This window comes from Leuciscus leuciscus (assembly GCF_965113295.1).
Source record: "Leuciscus leuciscus genome assembly, chromosome: 12".
Taxonomy (NCBI): Eukaryota; Metazoa; Chordata; class Actinopteri; order Cypriniformes; family Leuciscidae; genus Leuciscus; species Leuciscus leuciscus.
In genome coordinates, this window is record NC_138736.1 from 4,353,901 (window position 1) to 4,381,568 (window position 27,668).

At 36.7% G+C, this 27,668-nt stretch overlaps 1 protein-coding gene and 1 long non-coding RNA gene across 7 annotated transcripts in view; one reads left to right on the forward strand and one right to left on the reverse strand.

Moving 5' to 3' along the window:
* LOC309511010 overlaps positions 1-27,668 on the forward strand; it is a 295,833-nt gene that overhangs the window by 147,930 nt on the left and 120,235 nt on the right. The gene's annotated exons all lie outside the window — the stretch shown is intronic.
* yrk (Yes-related kinase) overlaps positions 1,513-27,668 on the reverse strand; it is a 28,839-nt gene continuing 2,683 nt past the window's right edge. The window contains exons 2-14 of one of the 6 annotated variants that reach the window (XM_082185906.1): positions 17,971-18,007; positions 16,548-16,803; positions 16,357-16,459; positions 16,066-16,164; positions 15,877-15,980; positions 14,307-14,456; positions 12,536-12,700; positions 11,423-11,578; positions 9,786-9,965; positions 8,433-8,509; positions 5,560-5,713; positions 5,180-5,311; positions 1,513-3,114 (exon numbers count right to left, since the gene is read on the reverse strand). In XM_082185906.1, the coding sequence (XP_082042032.1) occupies positions 2,906-3,114; positions 5,180-5,311; positions 5,560-5,713; positions 8,433-8,509; positions 9,786-9,965; positions 11,423-11,578; positions 12,536-12,700; positions 14,307-14,456; positions 15,877-15,980; positions 16,066-16,164; positions 16,357-16,459; positions 16,548-16,755 (1,737 nt within the window). In that variant the 5' untranslated portion in view covers positions 16,756-16,803; positions 17,971-18,007 and the 3' untranslated portion in view covers positions 1,513-2,905. Of the gene's footprint in view, positions 3,115-5,179; positions 5,312-5,559; positions 5,714-8,432; positions 8,510-9,785; positions 9,966-11,422; positions 11,579-12,535; positions 12,701-14,306; positions 14,457-15,876; positions 15,981-16,065; positions 16,165-16,356; positions 16,460-16,547; positions 16,807-17,970; positions 18,008-18,142; positions 19,070-27,668 lie in introns of those variants that run through there. The other 5 variants (XM_082185904.1, XM_082185903.1, XM_082185901.1 and 2 more) reach the window with 5 other exon arrangements.

Consider the following 27,668-nt stretch of genomic DNA (forward strand, 5'->3'; position numbering starts at 1 on the left):
TGTCAGGATTGGACAAAATGTTGATTGCTGCAGTCTATTTAAAAATATTTAATTTGAATAAATTATGAAAATAAAAAAAAGTTTGAAAGAATGATTCAGACGGCTGCATTCGAAATCACATACTTCCCTACTATATAGTAGGCGAAAACCTGTAAGTTACAAAATAAGTATGTCCGAATTCACAGTAGGCCTACTCGAGTCGGCAAACAGTACCCGGATGACCTACTACTTCCGGTGAGATTCTGAAGTGTGCATACGATGGACACTTTACTATCCCATGAGGCCACAGTACTTCCAGATTATGTTCATACTACACACACTCACACTATATACTATAAGTACTTACTCTAGAGGGTATACGATTTCAGACACAGCCTATGAATCAGCATTTTTTTAAATGAATCTTTTGAATGAATGATTCAATGCCAATCCATTCAGTCACTTGTCGCCACCTACTGGTGTAACAATGTAATTGATGCAATCTTTATAGACCTTATTCACAGCAGCACCATCTTTGATTTTTAACAGGAATGAAAGCGAGGCTGTGAGGGATAGACATATACATCTCTTCAGTTGGTTGTACTGTTATTTAATGCGTTTGTCGATTGTTCTGCTTAAGAAACACTGCAAAAATATCTTTCCAAGAAATTCCAGTTGACAAAAAACACCTGACAATTTGAGCTGTGGAAAATTATAATTGATCTAGGAGCTTTATACAGCTTTTTACAGTGGATGCCATTGAAAACACTATGGCTGCGTCCGAAATCACATACTTCCCTACTATATAGTAGGCGAAAACCTGTAAGTGACAAAAGAAGTATGTCCGAATTCACAGTAGGCCTACTCATAAAAGAGTTGTCAAAAAGTACCCGGATGACCTACTACTTCCGGTGAAATTCTGAAGTGAGCATATGATGGACACTTTACTATCCCATGAGGCCTCAGGAGAGGATTTGTGAATGACAGTGAACCGACGCAACTGACGCCGTAGGTCACATGATAATGACAACATGGCGAATGTAGTACGTCCGGATTACATTCATACTACACACACTAATACTATATACTTTTTTTAGCGGTCGAGAAGTAATTACTTATTCAGAATAAGTACCAACTCAAGAGAGTATGTAATTTCAGACAGCCTATGAATCAGCATTTTAAATGAATCTCTTGAATAAATGATTCAATGACAAATCCATTCACAGTCATTTGTCGCCACCTACTGGTGTAACGATTGCTACTGTAGACATCAGTGTTTATCCGACCTATAAGCCTTTATCCCAGTACTTCTGAGATCATTTGAATTATTGTTTCATACTGTTTCATACATATTAACGATAACTGCTCTAGTCTAGACAGCAGAATCCTTGTCATTCAGGAACAAGATAGCGTGGCGTGGGTGTTTGGATCGAGATCTTTTACTGATCAAAAGTGCAGCTGTGATGTGAAAGCATCCTGCAAAAGTGTGTGAGTGTGGACGCCAAGTAAAAGAAGCATGTTAAGACACATGGGTTCAGTTCAGTAAGCTCAGTATAATAAAATGGCACGAACATTACATAACTGTAATACACATTCTTCACTTCAGGAATACAGTAGAATATCACTGACCCTGCATAAAGGCACAGGTTTGATATCCACTTAAATTATAAACCAAATCACAGAGATATGATGTAAAATACAGTGTAAAAATGCAGGAAACAAAACAATAAAAAACAGTAGTTTTTCTTCTCATTTTAAAGGACAGCTCTGAAGGAAGTCTTTCTGAATGCTGACGTCAATACTGCGTCTTTAAAGCCACCATAAAACAACAGAACTGCTCTCTAATAAGATAATACAAGACTGTTAGACTTCACAATTAAACAAAGGTTATTATAAAGCAATAACATGACTGGATAAATGAACACGGCCTAGAGAAACAAAAGCAAGAGCATTTCAAACTGTTTTCAGATGGACACACAATCACCTCTGCAATTTCAAGATTTCATTTTTGACTTCGGCATATCAAGACGTTTTTGGCAAAAAAAGAAGAAAAAAAAAAGAAAGAAAGACTGAATTGTTACATTCAAAGATGCTCATTCAGGAGCTGGAAGAGCTTTCTCTATCATTCATCACATTCATCACAAAACACACCTCCGACAAGATAGCTGTGTGAAAAATCTCAGTTATCCGGATTACTGCCGAATGTCCAGTAGAGATTTTCTGTTTTATATCGGAGCAAAATCTTTCACACATCATTAGAAATGACTTGAATAGTCTATAAGACAGAGCATTCAAATACAGCGGTGGATATAGTGAAACAGGCAGGTATTCGTATGATTAAATAGGTAACTATTTGCTATTGCCTAAACAAAAAATATGTAATAAGCTGTATGAATATGTGCTGTCATATTTATAGGCCTGGTTTCACAGACAGGGTTTAGATTAAGCCAGGATTAGGCCTTAGTTCAATTAGGACAGTAAAGTAGCTTTTATAAACGTGCCTTAGAAAAAGAAAAGAAAAAAAACATTACTGATGTGCATCTCGAGACAAAACAAATGGCACTGACATGTTTTAAGATATGCTTTCAGTTAAAACACCCTTTAAACATGCATTTTAGTCTAGGCTTAAGCCTTGTCTGTGAAACCGGGGGTTAAAGTTAAAAAAAAGAACCAACATTAGCATTGCCCATTGTTATTACTTCATAAAAAGTGACCCATCTTGCTATCTGAGAGCAGTATCTTGGAAAGCATTTTTAGTTTGAAGCTCTCACGCTACACCACAAGATGAGCGATTGCATGTTCAGAGCCTGTGATCGAGGTGCCGTGCATCAGTGCAGCAGTTTTTGGAGGTATTGTGATAGAAAGTAAAAAGGCAATCGCATCTTTCCTGAAGGATATATTGAGCTAATGCAGCATATGCGTCTAATCACAGGTTCTCTCCAGGCTGGTATTGGGGTTCAGTAGCAGTAAAGTAGTCCTCCAGGAAGCCCTGCAGGTACTCGAAGGTGTGTCTCTCGTCCGGGTCCTTCCTCCAGCACTGGACCATCAGCTCATGCAGTGAAGCCGGGCAGCCCTGAGGACTCGGCATGCGATACCCACGCTCCACCTGCTCCAGAACCTCTCTGTTGTTCATCCCTGCACAAATTCACACACATAGAAACATAATTATATATTCTACGAGACAAGTATGATTTTTTTACAGAGGTGGACAAAGTACACAACTTCCTTACTTGAGTGCAAGTACAGATAAACTGGTCAAATATTACTCCGTTACAAGTAAAAGTTGTAAAGACCGATTTCAAAAGTAAAAAGTAAATGTCAATGCATTGTTTTATTATTGTTGCATTGTTGTAATACAGTACCTTATGCCTCTGATTCTATGCCTGCCTACCCTCATATCAATTTCACATTTATGTCTAGAACACAGTTCCAGTATAGTAGTGGGATTGAATGTGAGATTGAATAAGTGCACTCATTATCATCCACAATGGTTTCGAACACCCAAATGGCTGTTCCCTCAAACAGTGCCCTATTTGAAGTTTTTTGGCTTTGACGTCAACCCGACTTTCATTTCCAAACCAAAATCATCCAACAACAGGTGATCCACATTGCTCTTTCCATTAATAGGATACAAAATATATTTTTTCCTATTTTTCAGTGGAAGCATGTGCTTAACCATCAGAAAATGTTGGCTGTCGACCAAGAAGGCCAAACTAATTATTTTATTTATAGACGTTTTATTATAATTTTTTATTGACTTTTTATGACTTTTTTTGCAATCTTTTTAACAAAAGCTTTTTACAGGGTTCTTGCAGGTTTCAGCAAGTCAAATTTAAGACATTTTAAGACCATAAAGTTTGAAATTTAAGACCCCCCCAAAAAAAATTCAAATCAAAGAATTCATTTTATTTCAATGAATTAAGTAATTGAAAAAACATTAATTTAATTTACAGATAAAACAATCACATTAGTAACCTTCCACACCCAACAACGTGTGTCAGAATCAGATATATTTTTTTTTTTATAGAAAATTGTACTATGCATATTATACTGTAAAAAACACATAATTAGTTGATTTTAGTTGATCATAACTAGAGATGAAATGGCATGAACATTTCATTTCAATGATTATAGTGACAAAAATTACCACGGTTATCACAGAATCCTGTTCAAAAAGTACTAATACTACACAATGTCGAAAACCAGCAAATAACAAATAAAATTAGCATCAATATGCACTTTTTGTTTACATAAACATTAAAATAATACCATTAAAAATGATAGCCAGATTTTAAAAGTGTCTTGCAACATGTACAAGTCCAAATAAAGTTTAGACAAAAAAGTTTTTTTTATAAAAAGATAAACCTCAGATATTTCAGACTTTAAATCATTTTTTATAAAAAGATAAATTACTGACATTTACAATGCACTTTAGCTTCGGTCGGATTTTCCCGTGGCGTCTGTCGTTGCTATGCAACCAAGCACTGCGCTCTCCACAATGACAAAGAAGTTTTAGTGGCTAATGGATTTCCACCGGCGAGAAACGCTTGCTGTAGCTCTGCTTCAAGATTTATTTACGGAGAAGAGAAAAAAACACCCGTAGTGTTTGGGTGCACCCGCATCCTTCCAGTTGAGTGAGCTTTCAATGTTGTTACGGAAAGGGGCGAAGCTGATTGGTTGGTTCTTGTCACATGACCTGCGGTGCGTTTGCGGCATTCTGAAGAGTTGAGATTTTTTTTTTTATCTCGCTGCGCCTGGAAAAAAAACGAGTGCGTCGCTTCAGTTATGAGCGTGCGCGCGCCTACATTTGAACGAACTTGAGCGCGCAAAAGATGCGATATGTGAACGGCCTGTTGGCGAGACCTTTTTTAGACCTGACTAAATGAAATTTAAGACCACGGACGAAAATCTGGCCGTTTTTAAGACATTTTAAGGCCTTAAATTTAAAGACTTTTTAAGACCCCGCGGGAACCCTGTTTTTATGACTAAATCTTTTTTTGAAAATACTACTATATAAATACACTGGCTAACAATGTTGTAAAAAACACGGTTTTGAATAAAAAAAAACACAAAAAAAATTAACAGCATTCCTAAAAATTCCCAAGTATTAATTTACTTTTATTTGAGCTCATTCTGCCGGTGTACAAAAGAAAAAAAGCAAATTAAGATAAGCGGCAACAGCCAGTGTGTATGAACGCACCTGGGTAAGGCACTCGGCCCTTGGTGATGAGCTCAGTCAACAGGATGCCAAAAGACCACACATCTGATTTGATGGTAAATTTCCCGTACAGAGCAGCCTCAGGGGCGGTCCACTTTATCGGAAACTTTGCTCCTATAATATGAGGATTGAGACGATCAGTTCAGCACACGTTTAATAATGATTAGATTAAATGTAAAGCGTTGAACCAAAGGACTGAGATGCAGCAAAATCGAGAAATGAAAGATGAAAATTGTACTGCAGTAAAAATGAGTATCAGAACAAAATGAGCAGGAATGATATTGAAAGAAGGGCAAAGAAGAGATAACATTTGATAGTATCAAATAAAGGATGAAACTCCAAGATAATAGATTGTCAGTGACCTTGTCTAGCTGTGTACTCGTTGTCCTCGATGAGTCTAGCCAGTCCAAAATCTGCAATCTTACAGACCAGACCCTCTCCAACCAGGATATTGGCGGCTCTCAGGTCTCTGTGGATGTAGTTCATCCGCTCAATATACGCCATGCCCCCAGCGATCTAGAGGAAAGAAAGCACTTTCATCACAAAACTTAAGAAGTGAGATTGATATTAGTTTTAGGTTGTGTTCACACTTGTAGATCGGTTCACTTGCTTCTTTTGGTCCGGACCAAAAAAGCAAATGATACATTTAGTCCTGGTTTGCTTAGCGTTCACACTGTCATTTTAAACACTGAACCTAAAGACAGAAAAAAAGGCCTTTATGACACATATTTTGCGACCGAACTTTATAAACATCCTAAACAATGCTGTGCGCTGGGCTGAAAGCGTACATATGATGCTATTTTTACCAGATGTGAACTCGTGAAGAGCTTATCAAATGTCTCAGGGTGTGTTCACACTTGTAGATCGGATCTTTTGTACAGACCCCGCCTAAAAAAAAACATTTAGTCCTGGTCTGCTTAGCGTTCACCCTGGCATTTTAACACCGAAGCTAAAGATACCGAACCTATAAAGGCATAGGGATGTTTTCACAACCTGATTGGTGGTCTTTTATTACCATATGTACACTCACCTAAAGGATTATTAGGAACACCATACTAATACTGTGCTTGACCCCCTTTCGCCTTCAGAACTGCCTTAATTCTACGTGGCATTGATTCAACAAGGTGCTGAAAGCATTCTTTAGAAATGTTGGCCCATATTGATAGGATAGCATCTTGAAGTTGATGGAGATTTGTGGGATGCACATCCAGGGCACGAAGCTCCCATTCCAACACATCCCAAAGATGCTCTATTAGGTTGAGATCTGGTGACTGTGGGGGCCATTTTAGTACAGTGAACTCATTGTCATGTTCAAGAAACCAATTTGAAATGATTCGAGCTTGGTGACATGGTGCATTATCCTGCTGGAAGTAGCCATCAGAGGATGGGTACATGGTGGTCATAAAGGGATGGACATGGTCAGAAACAATGCTCAGGTAGGCCGTGGCATTTAAACGATGCCCAATTGGCACTAAGGGGCCTAAAGTGTGCCAAGAAAACATCCCCCACACCATTACACCACCACCACCAGCCTGCACAGTGGTAACAAGGCATGATGGATCCATGTTCTCATTCTGTTTACGCCAAATTCTGACTCTACCATCTGAATGTCTCAACAGAAATCGAGACTCATCAGACCAGGCAACATTTTTCCAGTCTTCAACTGTCCAATTTCGGTGAGCTCGTGCAAATTGTAGCCTCTTTTTCCTATTTGTAGTGGAGATGAGTGGTACCCGGTGGGGTCTTCTGCTGTTGTAGCCCATCCGCCTCAAGGTTGTGCGTGTTGTGGCTTCACAAATGCTTTGCTGCATACCTCGGTTGTAACAAGTGGTTATTTCAGTCAAAGTTGCTCTTCTATCAGCTTGACTCAGTCGGCCCATTCTCCTCTGACCTCTAGCATCAACAAGGCATTTTCACCCACAGGACTGCCGCATACTGGATGTTTTTCCTTTTTCACACCATTCTTTGTAAACCCTAGAAATGGTTGTGCGTGAAAATCCCAGTAACTGAGCAGATTGTGAAATACTCAGACCGGCCCGTCTGGCACCAACAACCATGCCACGCTCAAAATTGCTTAAGTCACCTTTCTTTCCCATTCTGACATTCAGTTTGGAGTTCAGGAGATTGTCTTGACCAGGACCACACCCCTAAATGCATTGAAGCAACTGCCATGTGATTGGTTGATTAGATAATTGCATTAATGAGAAATTGAACAGGTGTTCCTAATAATCCTTTAGGTGAGTGTATATTTCACGATGGAACTTATCGAACAAGCACACAAACGCTGTGTTCTGGGCTAAATGCGCTCGTTGTATGTGCGTAGCTACATATGATGGTATTCTGACCAGCTGAGGACTCCTGTAGAGCTTATAAAATGTGTAAAGGAGTTAAAACAGCGTCAGGAATCCCTCCGTCACACACATTAACGAAGATCTGCTGCGATGAGACGAACTATGATGGACAACATCGCGACTATGATGAGATAAAACAGGTATGCTTGAGCATTCTGTCCTTTTAAGGGTCGCATCTTGTGACATCAGGTACCGTTTTTGGTTCATTTGCATGTCTTTGGTCTGTGTTGCGTTCATTTTCATTCGAGCCGCACCAGAGTTTGTTTGGAAGCGGAGCGAGATCCATCTTTTCAGCGTCTCGGTCCACTTGTTTGATGTCACCAGGGTTCAGATCAAAGCGTTCACACTTATTCAAATGAACCGCACTAACAGAGCAATCGCACCAGTTCATTTTAATCAAACCAAACCTGCCAAGCATGGACACGTTCTCAATAAAAACATGCTCTCAAAAATACAAAGAAAGATGCGTATCTTGACATTTGTTTTTCAAGGCATCTTATTTTTTTTCTTATCCAAAGTTTCACGGGTGATTAACCCTGTACAGAATGACTGAGATACCTGGGTGTCTTATCACCAGTGGTGTACATTTCATGCTAATACTTAACTGATCCAGGATCTGAAGATCTATTATGGCTTGATTATGTTACCATATATAGAAATGGGAAATGCAAAGAACAATTCTGGTAATGCTGCACGTTTTTGATTCAATAAACTGACTGACAAGTGATTCATTCGAGAATTGCACTACATAGTGCTCACTCGACCGAACACCAGCTTCTTGGTTCCAACTTTAACCATTTAACACTAAGTTGCTTCAGGAAGACTGTCCCAGTAATGGATAATGAATGTTTGATAGATATTTGTTGACTAATGAGAAGCTTTACCTGGGCTGCCATGTCCACGAGTTGAGGCAATTTTAGATTTCTGCCATCTCCATCTTTCAAAAAGTCCAACAAGCTTCCTAAACAGAAGCATCAAAGAAATGTTTATGTTTGTGTGTGTATATGTGTATATATATATATATTATCATTCAAAAGTTGGGGGTCAGTAAGATTTTTTTTTTAATTTTCAGCAAGGATGCTTAAAATCGTGACATTAAAGACATTTGTAATGTTACAAAAGAATTTGACTTTAAATAAATACTGTTGTTCTGAACTTTCAATACATCATAGAACCCTGGAACGTTTTCCCAAAAATATTTAGCAGCACAACTGTTTTTAACACTAGGCGCGTTTCCATTACAGATTTGCACAAAACTTTTGCGATTTTTTCTAAATGTCGACAAAAAAACTATTGCGAAATGACGCCGTTGCCATTAACCGATGTTATGCGACTAAACCTTCATTTTTTCCTCTCGCGATAAGAAAGATCATTCCAAAAATCATGGCAACAAACGTTGGTAGGTTTATGTACTATATCCCACAATCCCAGCCACTGCACTAGCCATTATTATTAATTATGTGTGTTATCCAATCATTAATGATAAGGAAAGACCCTTATACTTGTGAGCGGCACATATGAGGTGTTTCTGGGTGTTTCTCACTAATTTCTGCTTCCAGGTCTTGATTGTGGCATTTCTTTGAGGTTTAGAAGAATCCAGTATTCCTGTAATTATTTTGTCTTTTATGAATTTAATAAAGAGCTCTGTCTCGTATTCTGTCCAAACACACCGCGTCATCTACGTCAGGTGACCTGTAAATGCGTAAAAACTGTTTCCATTGCAGTTTTGCGAAATATTTCTTTTTCGAATTGCCTGAAAAACACCTCATGCGAGCGTAGAAACTTTTTTGTGATAAATGGGACTTTTTGCGAAAATAACGTGTTTCCATTAAGCGTATTTTCAATTTGCAATTTCAATTTGCGCAATTTGAAGGGTAATGGAAATGTGGCTACTGATAATAAATGTTTCTTGAGCAGCAAATCATCATATTAGAATGATTTCTGAAGGATCATGTGACACTGAAGACTGGAGTAATGATGCTGAAAATTCAGCTTTGCATCACAGGAATAAATTACATTTTACAATATATTACAATAAAAACCAGTTATTTTAAATTGTAATAATATTTCACAATATAACAGTTTTTACTGTTTTTTTTTAATCAAACAAAAGCAACTTTGATGAGCATAAGAGACTTCTTTCAAAAACATTAACCAACCTTACCGACCCCAAACTTTTGAATGGTAGTGCATATAAAGTAGTCTCTCTCAGACAACATTCTCACAACTGTATATACCTTGACTCATGAACTCTGTGATGATGTAGATGGGCTCCTCAGACACCACAGCATACAGCTGTACCAGTTTATCATGCCGGAGCCTCTTCATGATCTGGGCCTCGTCCAGGAAGGCCTCCGGAGACATGGTGCCTGGCTTCAGGGTTTTCACTGCAACTTTAGTTGTGCCATTCCACATGCCTACACATAGAAATGGTGTCAGACACAGTCGGAAGAAGCGTTTGGACATGGCAATGTTTAAGGGGATGAGAGAAGGGGTAGGGAGAAACAGATGTAGAGGCATCTGGGAATACGGCCACACACCAAAGCAACAGGAAGCTGGGATTACTGCAAACTACTTGTTTTTTTAAATATATATACAGTACAGGCCTAAAGTTTGGACACATTCCTATTTTTAATGTTTTTGAAAGAGGTTTCTTCTGCTCATCAAGCCTGCATTTATTTGATCAAAAATACAGAAATAGTTTTTAATATTGTGATATATTATTACAATTTAAAATAATTGGTTTTCAATTTATTACACTTTAAAGTATCATTTATTTCTGTGATGCAAAGCTGAATTTTCAGGATCATTACTCCAGTCTATCACATGATCCTTTAGAAATCATTCTAATATTCTGATTTATTATGAGTGTTGGACACAGTTCTGCTGCCTAATATATTTGATGAATAAAAGGTTCAAAAGAACTGCATTTATTCAAAATAAAAAAATATTTTATAATAATATAAATCTTCTTTACTATCACTTTTTATCAATTTAACACATCCTTGCTGAATAAAAGTATTGATTTATTTCAAAAAAAGAAAGAAAAAAAATTACTGACCCCAAATTACTGACCAGTCGTGTATATTGTTGTTACAAAAGATTTTTTTTTTTTTAACTTTTTATTCAAAGTATCCTAAAAAAGTATCACAGGTTATGAAAAAATATTAAGCAGCAGAACTGTTTCCAACTTTGATAATGAATCATCATATTAGAATGATTTCTAAAGGATCATGTGATAGACTGGAGTAATGATCCTGAAAATTCAGCTTTGCATCACAGAAATAAATGATAATTTAAAGTATAATAAATTGAAAACCAATTATTTTAAATTGTAATAATATATCACAATATTACATTTTTTTTTCTGTATTTTTGATCAAATAAATGCAGGCTTGATGAGCAGAAGAAACTTCTTTCAAAAACATTAAAAATAGTAATGTGTCCAAACTTTTGGCCTGTACTGTGTATATATATATATGCAATGTTTGTCAAATGTGCTGTTGCATTTTTAATGTCAATGAACATCGATACATGGCTAAAATGCTATTGGGGTTTAGCTGACGTAGTGCATTTGAGGATAAGCTGACAGTTCAGAACCATAGACTGATGCTTGGCAAAGCAGGGTCAATCACAGCATTTGTGCTTTTTATGCATTTTGGATATTCAGCATTGTGAATGGCCCACAGAAGGACACCTTTCCATGTTCTCTTGTCATTACGACTGCATTGGCGATTGGCCTATGCAATGGTCTGGACCGAAATAGCATGGAAAAACGTGCTAAAGTGCCAAAGACTGATGCATCCTTTGGGAACGCCGGCTGTAGCTTTAGCAAATGCTGACATGGACATCGACACCGTCGTATCCGTCTCACCCATCCAGACGTCGCCAAAACAACCCTGACCCAACTTTCTGTTGAGCTGCAGCGTATCCCGGGCGATCTCCCAGGCGTCCCGCCCTAAACCCAGTGTTTGGGGCGTGGCATTTGGACAGGTTTTAGTCAAGTAGCAACATAAACCATCATTACTACCTGTTAGGAGTGTTGAAAGAGAGAGAGTGGGGGGGGGGGGGGGGAAACAGGGTGGCATGCAATGTTAGAAGGACCAGAGAGAGAGAGAACAAAAACAGCACAGCCTTACGTTATTTCCCTGACATCCACGCTTTCATCTACACAGTTCCTTGCAAATTATTTTTTGGTTACCGACGTTATTCAAAATCTTCTTTTACGTTTTGCAGAAGAAAGAAAATGATTCAGAGTTGGTTCGATTTGATGGTTGTGAGTAAATGACGACAACTTTTATTTTTGGCTGAACCATCTCTTTAAAAGGTACAATATGTAACTTTTTGTAAATAATGAGTCAATGCATCATCAATCCTCCTTCCAAAACGTTATGTTTTATCACGCCTGTTATAAGTGTTTATATTTTAGACCAGTCGGGATGGTTTACGCTGGACATTGCGTACATAAAATAAAATAAAAGCAATGCGAAGATGGTGTTTTTATTACTCAACAAGTGAATTTTATTGAACAGATAAATTGCCATATTTAGCTCTCTAACAGAGTTCAGTGTAAAGCATAATTTATTGTGAAGGCTGGTTTCATTATGGTTGTTGTAGCGCTGTGCTGGAATTTATTTACAAGAAAGTATCATGTCTAATAATGGGTAAAGCTACATCTTCAGCTAGTCAGCTTGAGATCCTTTCCATCTAAACTGGTTATATCTCGTAAGTCTAGTAGTGAATGTTTTATGAACAGTAGGATAACCATATTCATCCGCACAGCCGAAGCAAAACCAAAAACAATGTTCTTCCACAAAATGCATGCAGTTTTGTTTTTTTAACTGCTAGAGGGCCAAAAGTTACATATTGTACCTTTAAAAAATTTAATATTTTTGCAAGGCACTGTACCACAGGCAGGGCGAGCAAGGCGTGCGAGGTTTGTTCCCTTCCTCCTGCAACATGTTCCCATGCTTTTTGTGGTTCCTACCCATCCACACTTCACCAAACTGGCCATTGCCCAGTTTCTTAATGAGCTGAAGTGACTCCCTGGGAATCTCCCAAACATCCTTAGTCTTCACTGACAGGTCAGCCAGTTTAGGCATGCCCCGCCTACAGCTGCCAATCAAACGGCAGCACAGCCCTGCTGCGCGCTCTGAAGGACAGAGGACGGAGAAAAAGAAAGACGAGAGGAGACAACAGGGCTATAGCAAGCTATGTAAAACAAACATTTACAAATACACAAAATCAGATTAAAAGAAGGAATCACAAGCACATATATGCATGAAAAACCTGTGATACATGTTCACTCAGCAGAGGGCGCCAGAGCTCACTGACACACAGTGGAGAGAGCATTATGCTAAAGATGTGTTCGATTATAAATATTATCTTAAACTATTCTCTAATATAATGATATATTTACTTTTAATATATTAAATAATTTAATATATTTATATAATGACTATTATTATTACATTAGAAATACCTTTATAAATTAATTATGAATTACAAAAAAAACTTTAAAAAAACACTCCAATTAATTAATTGATAGATTAATAATCTCATAAAAATGAAGCAATTCACTTTTTAATTTATGATAGTACTGTCTCACTTCAATAAATACCTGACGGTTACACAGTACTCTTCAAAAGTTTGGGGTCGGAAAGATTTTTTTACTGTTTTTGAAAGAAGTCTCTTCTGCTCGCCAAAGGTGCATTTATTTGATCATAAAAATACAGTAAAATCAGTAATATTGTGAAATATTATTACAACTTAAAATACCTGGTTTCTATGTGAATATAATGTAAACTGTAATTTATTCCTGTGATGCAAAGCTGGATTTTCAGCATAATTTCTTCAGTCTTCAGTGTCACATGATCAGTTCAAAGTTCGAAAGAATTTGTTTTTGTGCAAAAATGTAAAAGCCTTTACAGACAGTTTTGATCAATTTAATGCATCCTTGTTAAAAAAAAAAAAAAAATTATTAAAAAATATATCTTTCAGACCCCAAAATTTTGAGTGTACGTTCCAACGCATTAGCTAGTGAACTAGTAGTACTCCAGTTTATTTAAATGAAAGAAGCAGTCTGTTAAAATTTAGATTAATAAAAGTGGGACTATTTCAATATGTAGAGTACAAATGTCTTCAGCCCTCAGAACTGAAAGTAACTGTTCAGTGTGGTAACTGGTGGTTTGCCCCATATTTGGGGTAGTAGGTTGTCTAATTTCAGTCTAACTGTTGAAGTGGTCTGTCTGAGAAGCACCGCTGTATATTTAATGAGAGCATACACGCATGTGGGTGTGTTAGAGAGACTGTAGATTCAACAATAACAGTGAAACAGGAAGGCTGATAGCACAAGACTGACAGGTTGAGTAGGAGGATCACTAACAGAAACCGGTACAGAAGATGCACTCGGTCGAAGCAGAGAAGTCATTTGGGCACAAAGAGGAAATAAAGATGGGCAAAAATAAACTGACCTATTGATCATTTTAATCGCAGTAAATATTAACACGCCACATATACAGTAGAGCCAATAAACGATCCTTCCTTCGGAAGAAATTCTTTAATATAGACAAAATATAGACTTTTCGGAAGGTGGGTTTAAAAAAAAAAAGTCATGAACACAATCATGAAACTGTAAATGAGCATAATAGGACCTCTTTAATACAATATGCTGTATAATAAAATATGTATATGTATAATACAATTTTTCAAATAAAAGTATGTTATATGTGTGTGAAGTGTCCTTGTATTGCACTTACCTCTGTAATGCTCCACCAGTTGCGGGACGGTATCAAACTGTGTCCTCGTTGTGATGTAATAACCACCATTGTCCAGCTTCCTGATCTTATAGTGCTTGACATGTTCGCCCTTCGCATCATCCCAGTCTCTGATGGACAAAGAGTACGCTCCTAAAAAGAGGTGAAAAGATGCGTTTTTAAACACATTTTCAAAGGTTTGTACATCTTTCAGTTTTTAAATTGGTTGGCGAGATGAATTCAGTGGATATCAAACCAATTTTTAATAATGAGATTACTAAAAAAGAATAATCTTTTCAGTTGCACTAAATTTATGTATTTTCGTGTCATCTGGGCAATTATTAAAATAACGTGCATTACTGAACATCCACTGGTTTGAACACCATCAACTATAACACATTTTTTTCAGTTGTTCCTCACATGTTCCTTTCTTTGTACTTTTTGAATGGCACTTTAAAAGAAGTGACATACGCACTAAATGTAGGCTATCAATGTTAATGCATGTGATTAAACACGTTTTAAATTATTGTTAACACAAGATGGTGTTTGTTATTTGATAATTGCATTTACTTTGTCCTCTGGTTAAAGACTGATTTGCAGTAAAAAAGAGAAGTGTGACTATTCAAAAGTTTGGGGTCGGTCATTTATTTTAAAGGTTTTGAAATAAATGTTAAATGTAAAAAAAAAAAACGAAGTGCAAATAAAGTGTTGCCAAAAATATAGATTTTGAGATACATATTGATACCAAAATATCTTAAACGCTTCCAATACTAATTTTCCGCAGAATAGATACACGATACCAGCTGTTCTCTCTCTCTCATCTTGACACACAAACCCGCCTCTCCTCACTCACTCGTTTCATTTGCTCTGGATGATCATTGTTGGTGTTACAAGGCTTGAATTTTGGTGTGGGATTTGCACGTATTGCACATAATTTTACTCATTGCCGCAGATTTTGTGCTCGTATAAAGTACTCTCAGTACTAAATTGAGAACATTTTCGCTGCTTATTGCACTTAAACAGTCAAACACACACAAAATAATGTCAAAATGCCGGTCAAAACTGGTCTAAACACAGTCAAGTTATGTTTTAAGTGAACGTAAAGTTGAGGAAGAAAACACGTGTAACAGTAATGGATCCGTGTAACAGTACGTATAATGGATCCGTGCGTCAGGTCTTACAGTGACAGCAGATTTTATGAGATAATTTTTTATTTTTTTATCTATATGGCAGTTTTTCCCACATGGTATCGATGTCAAAGTTGTGGCCAGTGAAAATGCTGAGTGACTAGACACTTTGAAAAACCACTAGCCACAGTCGCTGGTGGACAAAAAACGTTAAATGTCAAGCCCTGCTTGCTGTACAAAAGTATTAATAATCTTACTGACCCCAAACATTTGAACATTAGTGTATATGCACATATAATTCCCTACTTACACAAAAAAAAAAAGTTCTTCCTTCAAAAAGGAAATGAATGTTAACTACAAAAAATATGAGATTAAATCACAAATCTACATAATATCATAACACTACAAATATGTTTTTGATTGACAGTCTTAATTTTAAATTTTACCTTTCGTTGTCTCGCTCTCACGTATTAGGAATGTCCCTCTAGGGTTAGTTTGTGCCAACAACTGTCGTTCGGCATCTTTCCGGCCCATCTTCCCAAAATACCACCTGTTTTGACCACAAAAACGTGTATTTTATAATGTAAATAATGTGAGTGTAACTTCATGAAAGTGCATGTTTACGTGTAACTCACTCCTCAGCTTGTATGGAGTCCACAGGGGCCACATAATTACTGGGAATGTACCCAGACTTCCCTGTGTCCAGGGAACGAGCCTCCCACCAGTCGCCCTCGCTGCGGGCAGAGGACAGAGAGAGAGAGAGAGAGAGATATCAGAAAGTAAAGGAAAAAAGGAAATGAGACAGAAAGAGGGACAGGAGGAACCACAGAGAGAGAGAAGCAAGGCGAAAAAAGGAAGGTATGGTTAGTATTTGTGGTCAAAAAAAGACTGTGAATATTTCTCTCTCTGTCCTGCTTTGAACTTACGTGTTGTTGATAATATGGAACTTTTCTCCTTTCTGGAAACTCAGGTCATCCTCTGTACGGGCGTCGTAGTCATAGAGGGCTATGAAGAGTGTTACACCTCCTCCTGAACAAACACACACAAAACATTAGTATTCAGTAAGGGAAGTAACGCCATCATCATTATCAAACACTGAAACGGACACGTTACACACCTGTGATGGCAGCGGGGCGGGACAGGGGAGCAGGCACTGCGTTTGAAAAATCATTAAAGTTCGGGATCAACCCCGTTGAGGGGTTAAAAGTCGGATCGGGGATGTATCGGGAGGGCTCTAATGACTGGATCCCGTTGCCTGTGTCGCACGAGTTGGGATTCGACACAGATTTACTGGCCTTCCTCTGCTTACAGCAAGCACAGCCCATAATATTCGATATTTTCAAAGCACACAGCTCATCACCCTGGAAACAGAGCTTCTTCCCATAGAAACAAGATAAAGGGGGATTAATTTGACAGTAGTATCCATTAAGCTATTTGATATCTAATGCAATGTGACTTAAGTTAGGGCTTCACTATTTAAAAAAAAAAAAAAATAAATAAAAAAATAAATCGAAATGTTGTAAAAATCAAAAATTATGATTGTAATATGATTTTAATAAGGCTCCAAGTTTGTGGTGATCATTGGTATATACATCAATATGACTAATAATTAGAAAATAAAATGATACAAAATAACATTTATTTTGTTAATGTTGATTAATAAAAATACAGTCATTCATTGTCTTTTGATTTTAATAATGTATTAGTAAAAGTTACAATTAACATTAGATAAGATTAATAAATGCTGTAGAAGTATTGTTCAATCTAAGTTCATGTTAACTAAAGTAGTTAACTGATATAAACTAATGAAACCTTATTGTAAAGTTTTACCAAAATGATTATTTATTCTATAATAATAATAATAATAATAATAATAATAATAATTACTTTATCGAATTAAAATTTAATAAAAAAAGTGTAATCCAGTAATATTGCACTGTAAATAATATTAAGTTTTAAATTAACTTCATAATTACAATAATTTTATTTTACAGTACAATTACAGTACTAATATTTATGGCTCTTAATTCCTTTTACTATTAAACGTTAAACCATTGAGCTTTTTTTTTTTTTCAGTCGAAACCACAGAGAGACCTTTCAGCTTCTCTTTTGTTGACAATGGCAGGTTTATAATTGCTTCTCATCACAAGTTTGTGAAGATGATGTTCCTAAACGCATGTCGTGTTCCCAAACGTACGTCATAAGCCACACAAACTCAGAGATGAGATCGAGTGGAGCGAACATCTCGCTGTAAAAGAACACAGTGCTGAACTTCACTCCAAAAAAAGCAGCGCATGTATTTATTTCATTAAAGTGCAGTCTTTGCGATTAGATAACGGGACTATCATGATCTTATTAAATCGTAAAGCCCTAGCTTAAGTGTTCAGATTGATTCTGTGCTCTCTGTATGATGAAGATGGCATTTAATTCATGAAGTGTGTCCATGTTGAGAGGTTTCTATACTTTGTTCCCCTCAGTAAGAGTGTAAATGTAATGAAAGAACTATTTGAGTTGTCGATATTATCAGATTTGCGTCTCACCAGATCCTCAGATCAGCTTTCCATACACACCAACATCCTGGGAAGACAAGAGAGAGAGAAACATACAAATATAAGTAACAGACAGAAAGAAAGAAAGAAAGAAAGAAAGAAAGAAAGTGAAATGACTTTTTATTTTGTGACTTAACACTTTTTTCGCGCTACTTCCTCTTACTTTCCTGTCTAGAGAAAAGGAAGTTCACAGTTAAAATTCCCCTTGAAAAAAGTACGTGTGTGCGCAACGTCCACTCTCTGGCTGAATAAAGCCATGTCCTGTATTTCTATCTAACTGACCATCAGTGGATCAACAGGATGCCAGTTTTTGCGAGTGTTTCCTGTCCGGCCCACTAAAGCCTCCCCCTCGTTTCCTGCTGAGAGAGAGAGAGAGAGGGTCCAGCTGCAAAGGGGACACACATTCACAACACGTATCGCTCCACCCCTCGGACAATCTGTTTGTCTTTCTGCCACATGAAAATATTCCAAACTTACTCCAAGATACACATAAACATCCCAAAAAAAGAAGATTTCACCGAGCGCACACACACAGCTTTGCTTTACAATAGGCGTGTATCATTTTGCTGGAGAAAACAATACAGTCCACACCACCCATGCTTATATTGTCTCTTCAGGAATTTCCCATGAATCTGTGAGTCTGTCGCTCCATTCATATCTCCGGCCAATCTATGCAGAATCACATCAAATAAATTATATGAAACAATGTTGAGTAAAAAAACAAAGGCTTTGGTCTCTTACTTCTAATTTTCTGTTCAGATAATCGTGTGTAATCTGATGTGCGCTGATGTAATATAGTCTAGAAATGGACCGCAAACGTTGAATTGAATGCTTGTCGGAAAGGCCTGAACAAATAATGGTCTGGTTTAAACAGCTGCACACAAAGGAGAATAGATGTTGATGAATAAAAAGCATGGCATGATAATGAAAAGCAGACTGTCTATATGTTTTTCTGGAGGTTTTGAGAACTGGAAATACAATGAGAGCCGGGTGAGAAATGAGGAAAGTCATTGAATGCATTGAGTGCAGAAAATAAAAAAAAGTTTCGATTGGTTTGTATACACTACTGGTCAAAAGATTGGTAAGATTCTACTCTTCTGCTCACCAAGGCTGCATTTATTTGATAAAAAACAATAAAAAACACAGTAATATTGTGAAATATTATGACAATTTAAAATGACTGTTTTCTATTTTAATATATTTTGAAATGTAATTTATTCCTCAGATGAAAGCTGAATTTACTCCAGTCTTCAATGTCACATGATCCTTCAGAAATCATTCTAATATGCTGATTTTATGCTCAAAAAACATTCATTATTATTTTCAATGTTGAAACCAGATTTTTTTCAAAATTCTTTGACGAATAGAAAGTTTAAAAGAACAGCATTTACTTAAAATAGAATATTTTCTAACATTATAAATGTCTTCACTGTAACTTTTGATCAGTTTAACTCATCCTTGATGAATAAAAGTATTGATTTATTTTATTTATTTCCCCCCAAAAGTAAAATTAAAATTCTTACTGATGTGACAAAAGCTTTAGATTTCAGATAAATGCTGTTCTTTTGAACTTTCTATTCATCATTGCATCATGAAATAAAAATGTAAAAAACTGTTTTCAACATTGATAATAATCATAAATGTTTCTTGACCATCAAATCATCATATTAGAATGATTTCTGAAGGATCATGTGACACTAAAGACTGGATTAATGATGCTAAAAATTCAGCTTTGATCACAGGAATAAATTACACTTTACTGTATATTCACATAGAAAACAGCTGTTTTAGATTTTAATAATATTTCACAATATTACTGTTTTTGTTTGTATTTTTAATCAAATAAATGCAGCCTTGGTGAGCAGAAGATACTTCTTCTAGATCTTACCGATCTAAAACTTTTGACCGGTAGTGTATGAATAAGCCAAATAAACTATAGAGATGCACTTTGTGGTGAACACTTTCTTTAGATTGGTCTACTGTCTCTTTAATATTCTTTATTATTATATTATATAATATTATCTATATTTTCTTTAAATATCAATGTGGTCTCTTAAAAAATTTACAAATAAAAAGACACAAATGAGAGAGTATAGAGCTATATAATCAATATGATATAATCAATTATATATATATAATTAAAATAATTAAATAAATGTTTATATTCATATTCAAATCTCTCACATTCAGGCTTAGGCTATATTTGGTTTACTTGCTTTGTTCGATTATTACACCCGTCTCGAGACTTTTTTGGCCGAATTAAGGCATGTTTGACCATCAACCTTCGTCAACTCTCACACAAAATGTGCAAAATTGTATCTTTAGGGGCACAACAGCTTGTCACTTTCTAGCTTATTAACCCCTAAAAGGTTTAAAGTAGTACCTTAAAGGTAGATATTACTACTTCAAGGCACTAACTTTAGTGGTAGATAAAGTGCAAAGTTGTTCTTTGACCCAGTGCGTCCAAAAGGTAAACTTGTAAACTATGTACTAGTGGTGGCTGTTTACCACAGTAGCTTTAGGTAAAGAGTTTAAGAGAACTCACTGTGTAACTGAGGCATTTCTCTCTTTATCACCACACCACAAACTCTGTGCAAACAGAATGGCACTTGCATTTATCTGCCAGCCACAGGTACATTGTTACAGATGTAAAGATTGTGATCTACTCTCAGCTGCAGAGATAAGAAGCTATATGGGAACTGCATAATGCTATAAGTGTGACCGGTACCAAGGAAAGTTGCATGCATGCAGAACTACGGCTGCATTCAAATCGCATACTTCCCTATACACTCTAAAAAAATTATTCTGTGGTTTAGTAAATATTACAGTAATATCTAACTTTATGAACTTAATAAAATCTAAGAATATCGTTCACTTGATTGGTCGAGTTAAACATCTTATCTTTTGGCTGTGAGAGAAACGCAGGACGGCGGTCTGAAGTTCGAAGTTCACCCGCAGATCACGAGTCCGTCTCCGGCATGAGAACCAGCACTGATCCGGTGGAAATTGGACAAAAGACTGGTTAACTACACTTTAATTAGGCAACCTGAATGTTTAAATGTGTAATTTTTACTTCTAAAATGTTTGTTAAATGAGTTTAAATGTTGGCAATACAGTGTAAAATATGCTGTATTGCTGTACTCATCGACAATAAAGGCCAATGTCATGTATACTGGTGGTTGTATGGAATACTATTTTACAAAGGTTTAGAGGAAATAAAAAAAGTTAATATTACTCATAAATAAAAACAGTTAATATGACTCAAAAATATCGATTTTTAAATGTTTACATGTTAAATTATTTCTACTCAATTTTATTTGTTAATGTACCGGATGCAGTTACTCAGATTTACTTAATTTTTTTAACTTGCATTTACTCAATTCATACAGTATATTTCATCGATTTCACAGCTTTAAAATTGTACTCAATTTTTTTTAGGGTAAAAATGTTTCACCAAAAAAAAAAAGAGTAAATCATAGTTAAACTTTTTAGAGTGTATATAGTAGGCGAAAAAGATTGTGTCACAAAAGAAGAATTATCCTCATAAAAAGAGTAGGCAAAAAGTACCCGGATGACCTACTACTTCCGGTGAGATTCTGAAGTGTGTATATGATGGACACTTTACTATCCCATGAGGCCACGGGAGAGGATTTGTGATTGGCAGTGAAGCGACGCATAGGCCTGTCACGATAAATACTTTTTGTCGTGCGATATATTGCCCCAGAAATAATTGCGATAAACGATATTATTGTCATTTTAAGACCATTTTATGCCACTGAATATATAATCATAATATACCAGCATAATAATCCAAGTAAGCCTACACACTTTCTCATGACAACAACCTTTTAATTCTTCAGATCATGGAAATTAAATATCCCAAATTAAAAAAAACTTGCATAAATACTAAACAAATATTTTCTCAAAAAAAGTGCAAAGTAGCCTAACAAGTAAATATAAAAATTTACTTAAAATATATAAATAAAACACACTCGCAAACGCACAAAAGGCACTTACGGAGATTTTCTCTGTAAAGTAAGGGTGCACACTATTGCTGAAAACACAAAAGTCAGTGTGAACAAAGGCACAGAAGCGTCAACAGACCATATCTGCTGCTAAAATTATTTTAGTGTGCACCATTTGCACTGAAACATTTATATTTGTGGCTTTGAAATCGAGAATTGGACCAGGAAAAAACTATAACACCTCAAATGGGGGCTTTTTTTAACCTGTCGATGTCATCTCTATGAACACAGGCTTTCGCTTCCGACAAGGAGGACAGACAAGATGACAGCGCGCAGGGCCGGCCCTGACCAATTTGCTGCCCTATAGGCAAAATTTTACCTGGTGCCCCATGTATATACACACACACATTACAGCCTAAACACAAACCGCAAGAGCATTACATCTAGCATTCTAGTAAAGTCCCCATTATCTTTAAAACGCTTTTTACAATACAAATTTAATGTGAATTTTACATAAAACTTTGCTATTTTTAATAAACCTGTATATACATATCATTACTAATTTTGGCAAATACATTTTAAAAATGCCATATATCAACCCCAAAACTGCACAAGTAAAACATGAATTAAAAAAAGTGATAAAGAAATGCGTCTAAAAACTGACATGATTGTTACAAAATCTCACTGTCTGGGGCCTCTGGAGAACTCAGAACAACTGCTAGCATAAAGTTTAAGGGGTTAGTTCACCCAAAAATGAAAATTCTGTCATTAATTACTCACACTCATGTTGAGTAAGACCTTCGTTCATCTTCCGAACACAAATTAAGATATTTTTTGATTAAATCTGAGAGCTGTCTCACTCCTCCATAGGCTTCTAAGACACCATAACTTGCTGGCCCAGAAAATGCATTAATCATCGTTAATATAGTCCAAGTGACTACAGTGGCTCAATCTTAAGTTTATAAAGCGACGAGAATACTTTGTGCGCAAAAACAAAACAAAAATAACGACTTTATTCCACTATTCATTTCCTTCTCTCTGGGCCTCGAGTTATTTCACGTAGTGTTTTAGCGCAGCGCGTCTGTGTTGTACGTCACACGTAGGCTCACTATTGGCCGACGCTGGTCATGTGTGTGATGTGTGTGACGTGCAACACAGAAGCGCTGCGCTATTACACTACGTGAAAAAACTCGAGGCCCAGAGAGAAGGAAATGAATAGTGGAATAAAGTCGTTATTTTGGGGGGGTTTTGCGCACAAAAAGTATTCTCGTCGCTTTATAAACTTAAGATTGAGCCACTGGAGTCACTTGGACTATATTAACGATGTCTTTAATGCATTTTCTGGGCCAGCAAGTTATAATGTCTTAGAAGCCTATGGAGGAGTGAGCCAACTCTCAGATTTAATCAAAAATATCTTAATTTGTGTTCGGAAGATGAACGAAGGTCTTACGGGGCTGGAACAACATGAGGGTGAGTAATTACTGACAGAATTTTTATTTTTGGGTGAACTAACCCTTTAAGGTAAAAATAACTGCCATTAAATTATAGTATCTTACTACCATGCAATTAGATAAACTGTTCATTCATTACATCACTTTACCTCTGTCTTTATCCCCTTTTATCCACTTCTCTTCTTTTTGGCACTGTATCTATCGCAGACTATAATGCTAATTTAAAATGTGTCATGTAAATTTGGCCATCTGAATCGTACATATTTTACGAAATGCCCTGACAGCACGATTGGCAAAATGTTGGTGACATTCATTATCATGTAAACATAATGGCCGATATATTGTCTCACCAAAAATTATTGAGGTCATAGGCTATAGGCTACATATATTGTACGATAAGTCGATATTGATTATTGCGACACGCCTACTGACGCACATGATAATGACAACATGGCGAATGAAGTACGTCCAGATTACATTCATACTACACACACACTCATATACAGAACATCCTTTTTATAGAGGTCGTGATGTAATTACTTATTCAAAAGTAGGCCTACTCAAGAAAGAGAGTAACGTTAGGCTATGCGATTTTGGACGCAGCCTTCGTGTGATCAATTGGCTAACGGTTCACTTCCGTTTTCATTCAGGAAACTAGGCTATAGTTCACTTCACACGACGCATTCCTAGTTTTGATCATGTAAACCAACCATGTTAAACATTGGGCCCTTTCACATCTACCTTGTTTGGTCCGGATTTTCGGACTTTTCAGTTTGATCCGAATCAAAATTACAGGTGTGGAACCTCCCCCGGACCACAAACAGACGAGATTTGGTCCGACGAAAAGAGGTGGTCTCGGTCCGGATCAAACTGAACAAAGGTTTGGTTCGTTTCTAGTGTGAAAGCATTTTCTGTATGGTTCGGACTTTCAGACCATTTACAAGAAGTTCCGGTGGTTCCCGCGCAGCCTAAACAACTGAAGAAGAATATTTTTGTGCAGATCTGTCAGTCCTGCCCACAGCGTTTCTTCCAGTTGATTCACGCACGCACACGCACACACACACACACACACACACACACACGTCCTGCCGGCAACGATCAAATGTTCGCACATCGAGGACGTTCATTTGGCGAATTTGAACTAGCCTCGAGTATAGTTGGTGCTGCAGTGAGTAATGCCATAATAATAAAAGTAGGGATGCACCGATACCATTTTTTCAGAATCGATCCGATCCGATACCAAAAATTCAGTTTCATCCAGTCTATGGTTTCATCGTGTTAACGCGACGCGCTGTTTGAATGCTGAATGGAGAATGATTGACAGCCGCAGCTGAGGGAAATGTTTACGTGATCACATTATAGGCCTACTAATGGTTTCAGAACACTTATAATATTGTGCACGAAAACTTTATGGTACTTTATAATGTTTGTGTGCCTTTTGTGGGGCTTAACAATAACACAGAATAGTATACGCACAATATCGGATTTGGATCGGCCTCTTCTAACCGATACCCGATCCGACAAAAATGGCAGTATCGGAGCCGATCCGATAAGGTGCATCCCTAAAAAAAAAGTATAGTGGCAATGATACGTGTCTGTTCAGCCCACATAAATGATGACCACATGACGCAAGTATATCATGTAAAGTTCTTTAGTGCGCTCGCATAATTGCAATGTGAAACCAAACCAAAAAACTTACCGAATGTATAAATGTATCAAAACATGAACTTTGGTTCGGACCTTGGTTGCGGACTTTCAGGAGTGAAAACGCCCTTAGAATGCTACTTTTGGGAATGCAAATGTTTTAAAATTGTTAACATTTAAACATTTTAAGCTTTCTTAAACTGAACTCTGACGTCAAACGGACTTCAAAAGCTCTATAATGTGAAACCGGCCTTCATTGTAGACTTTGCTATCTTGAGCCCAGCGTAAGATCTCTTCAGAACTTCTAGCAGAGACGCATTCGATTTTCGAGAATAAAAGAGACTTCAGCAAGTGTATCAATTTGCTCTGAGTGCTGTTTAAAAGAAACATTTTGAGAGAATAAAGAGGAAGCCACACGTCTCTTCTTTTGCTCTCCGATCCACATTTTAACAGAAGAGAAGAGACGAGTCTACTTTCAGTGTTTAAATATAATCTAAACCAGAAAACACAGACCACACTTTTTTCTAAAGGGAGGTTTGACACATTTCACATGCATGAAGAGCGTCAATCACACGTTAACTAATTAAATCTAATGACAACGTCTTGTTCTGCCACAGAAAGTTAACTTTGCTACAGTTGAAAAATAGGACTTTTAAAACCCTTTAAAAGTCGTTTAAACTCTCTAAAGCCTATAATCATCAAAATAATTTTCGACAAATGCATGAAAAAAGGATATAACTACACAAACTATACAATGAAATGCATATGTCTGATCAAGTCATTTAGACTCGGAAGGTTGTGAAAACATTAATAATGTAAAAGCACTTCGACAAGCTCAGTGTTACCAAGCGTTAGCATTCACAGCTGTGACGATAAGAGGAAGTTGCATTTGAGGGTTTGAGGGCTTTACCAACAGCAAATGCAGAAGACCATCTAGTTTGCCAACAGAACAAAGACCATAATCCGATCACAACTGAAACCAGCAGTTTCAAAGGGGGGGGGGGGGGGGGGGGGGGGCTTGTAGATTGAGTGAGATGCTTCTAGTGGGTGCGACTGACTACGATTATATCTGCATGGGAAGGAAGATGATGAGAAATTTGTGGCCAAAGATGTTTAGCAATTATGGAGGTAACTGTAAATGATGAAATTCATCTGTTCACACTGACACCTTGCAACATACTGTAACAAACGTCAGTCTCAAACACGTTTCCTGTGAAGTTTTCAGTGGATAAGATACCAGTGATGAAATAAAAAAAAATTATCAAAAAGAGGGAAAGCACAAACACATGAAACAAAAAGGCTGAAGTGATGCACAATTCATCATATGAATATGATATGAATTAATTTATATTAATTTATATTCATAAATATGATATGAATTAAGTTATTCATATCAGTCGATATCGGATATCTAACCGAAGACAGTTATTTCCTCTATTTTTACGTTTAGATAACTTTTTCTGTCATCAAACACGCCCTTAGATTTAATCATTACAAGCACTAATAATTAAACACTGTTAAATGCAAACTTTTGCAGACTTCAACATTAATATCCATTTTCATACTGTACAATGTGACGCTTAAATTTATGTTTTATTTTGAATGTATTTGGAAAATATATCAAAGCATTTTAATATTGGCCGTAAGAAAATAATTATCGGCCAGAATTTTGATGTGTGCTTTACTTTTACATGTGAAAGATTGTTTTCTATGTACTCTGCGATGTGTGGAGGAACATATTTAACAGCATTGTGTTTATTTTCACACAATGACTCATTTGTTTCCTCTTTTCTGACTCTTCTCTTTCTCTCTTTGTTGCCTCAAAAGAAAGAAATCTATTTATTACTAAACTAATACACTTTCAAGACTACTTGTTGAATGTGAATGATACGTACAAGAAATGATACAAAGTATATACAAATATATGCATTTAACACATATATATAAAGTAGTGGCCAAAAGTTATGTCCGGTCTAGGAAAATAGACATCTGGATGGTTTAATCGAACTTGTATGGTCATTAAAAACAAATATCACTTGACCTTATTGCATAAGCATTTGTAGGAGTTAAAAAAAAAACATTTAAATAAATCATGCAAGGTGGTTTACCAAGATTTCTTTGCGCTAGTCAATTTACTGGTATTTGCGCCATTATTTAACTCCTTCCAAAAATCATGTTTTAAACCGGATTACATGATGACAGGGCCCATGACAACCCTGCAGGCTTTAGTTGTACCCTCTTTCTTTTCCTTTATCCCCCACTTCTCATCCTCTCAGGCTCAGGAAGTTCCCTCCCCCTCCAACGGGAAGTCTTGTGTGAGTGGAACTGGGATGATAGGATACCAGGAAACAAGTTGTCACACTGCAATCCTCTCTCTCATACACACACACAGACACATACACGCACACGCGCGCACACACACACACACACACACACACACATTCACTTACATACACACACACTCACGCACTCACTCACATACACACGCACTCATACACACATGCACTCATATACACTTACACACACATTCACATTCACTTACATACACACACACACACACACACACTCACGCACTCATACACAAATGCACTCATATACATACTCACACACACAAACTTTCATGAAAACA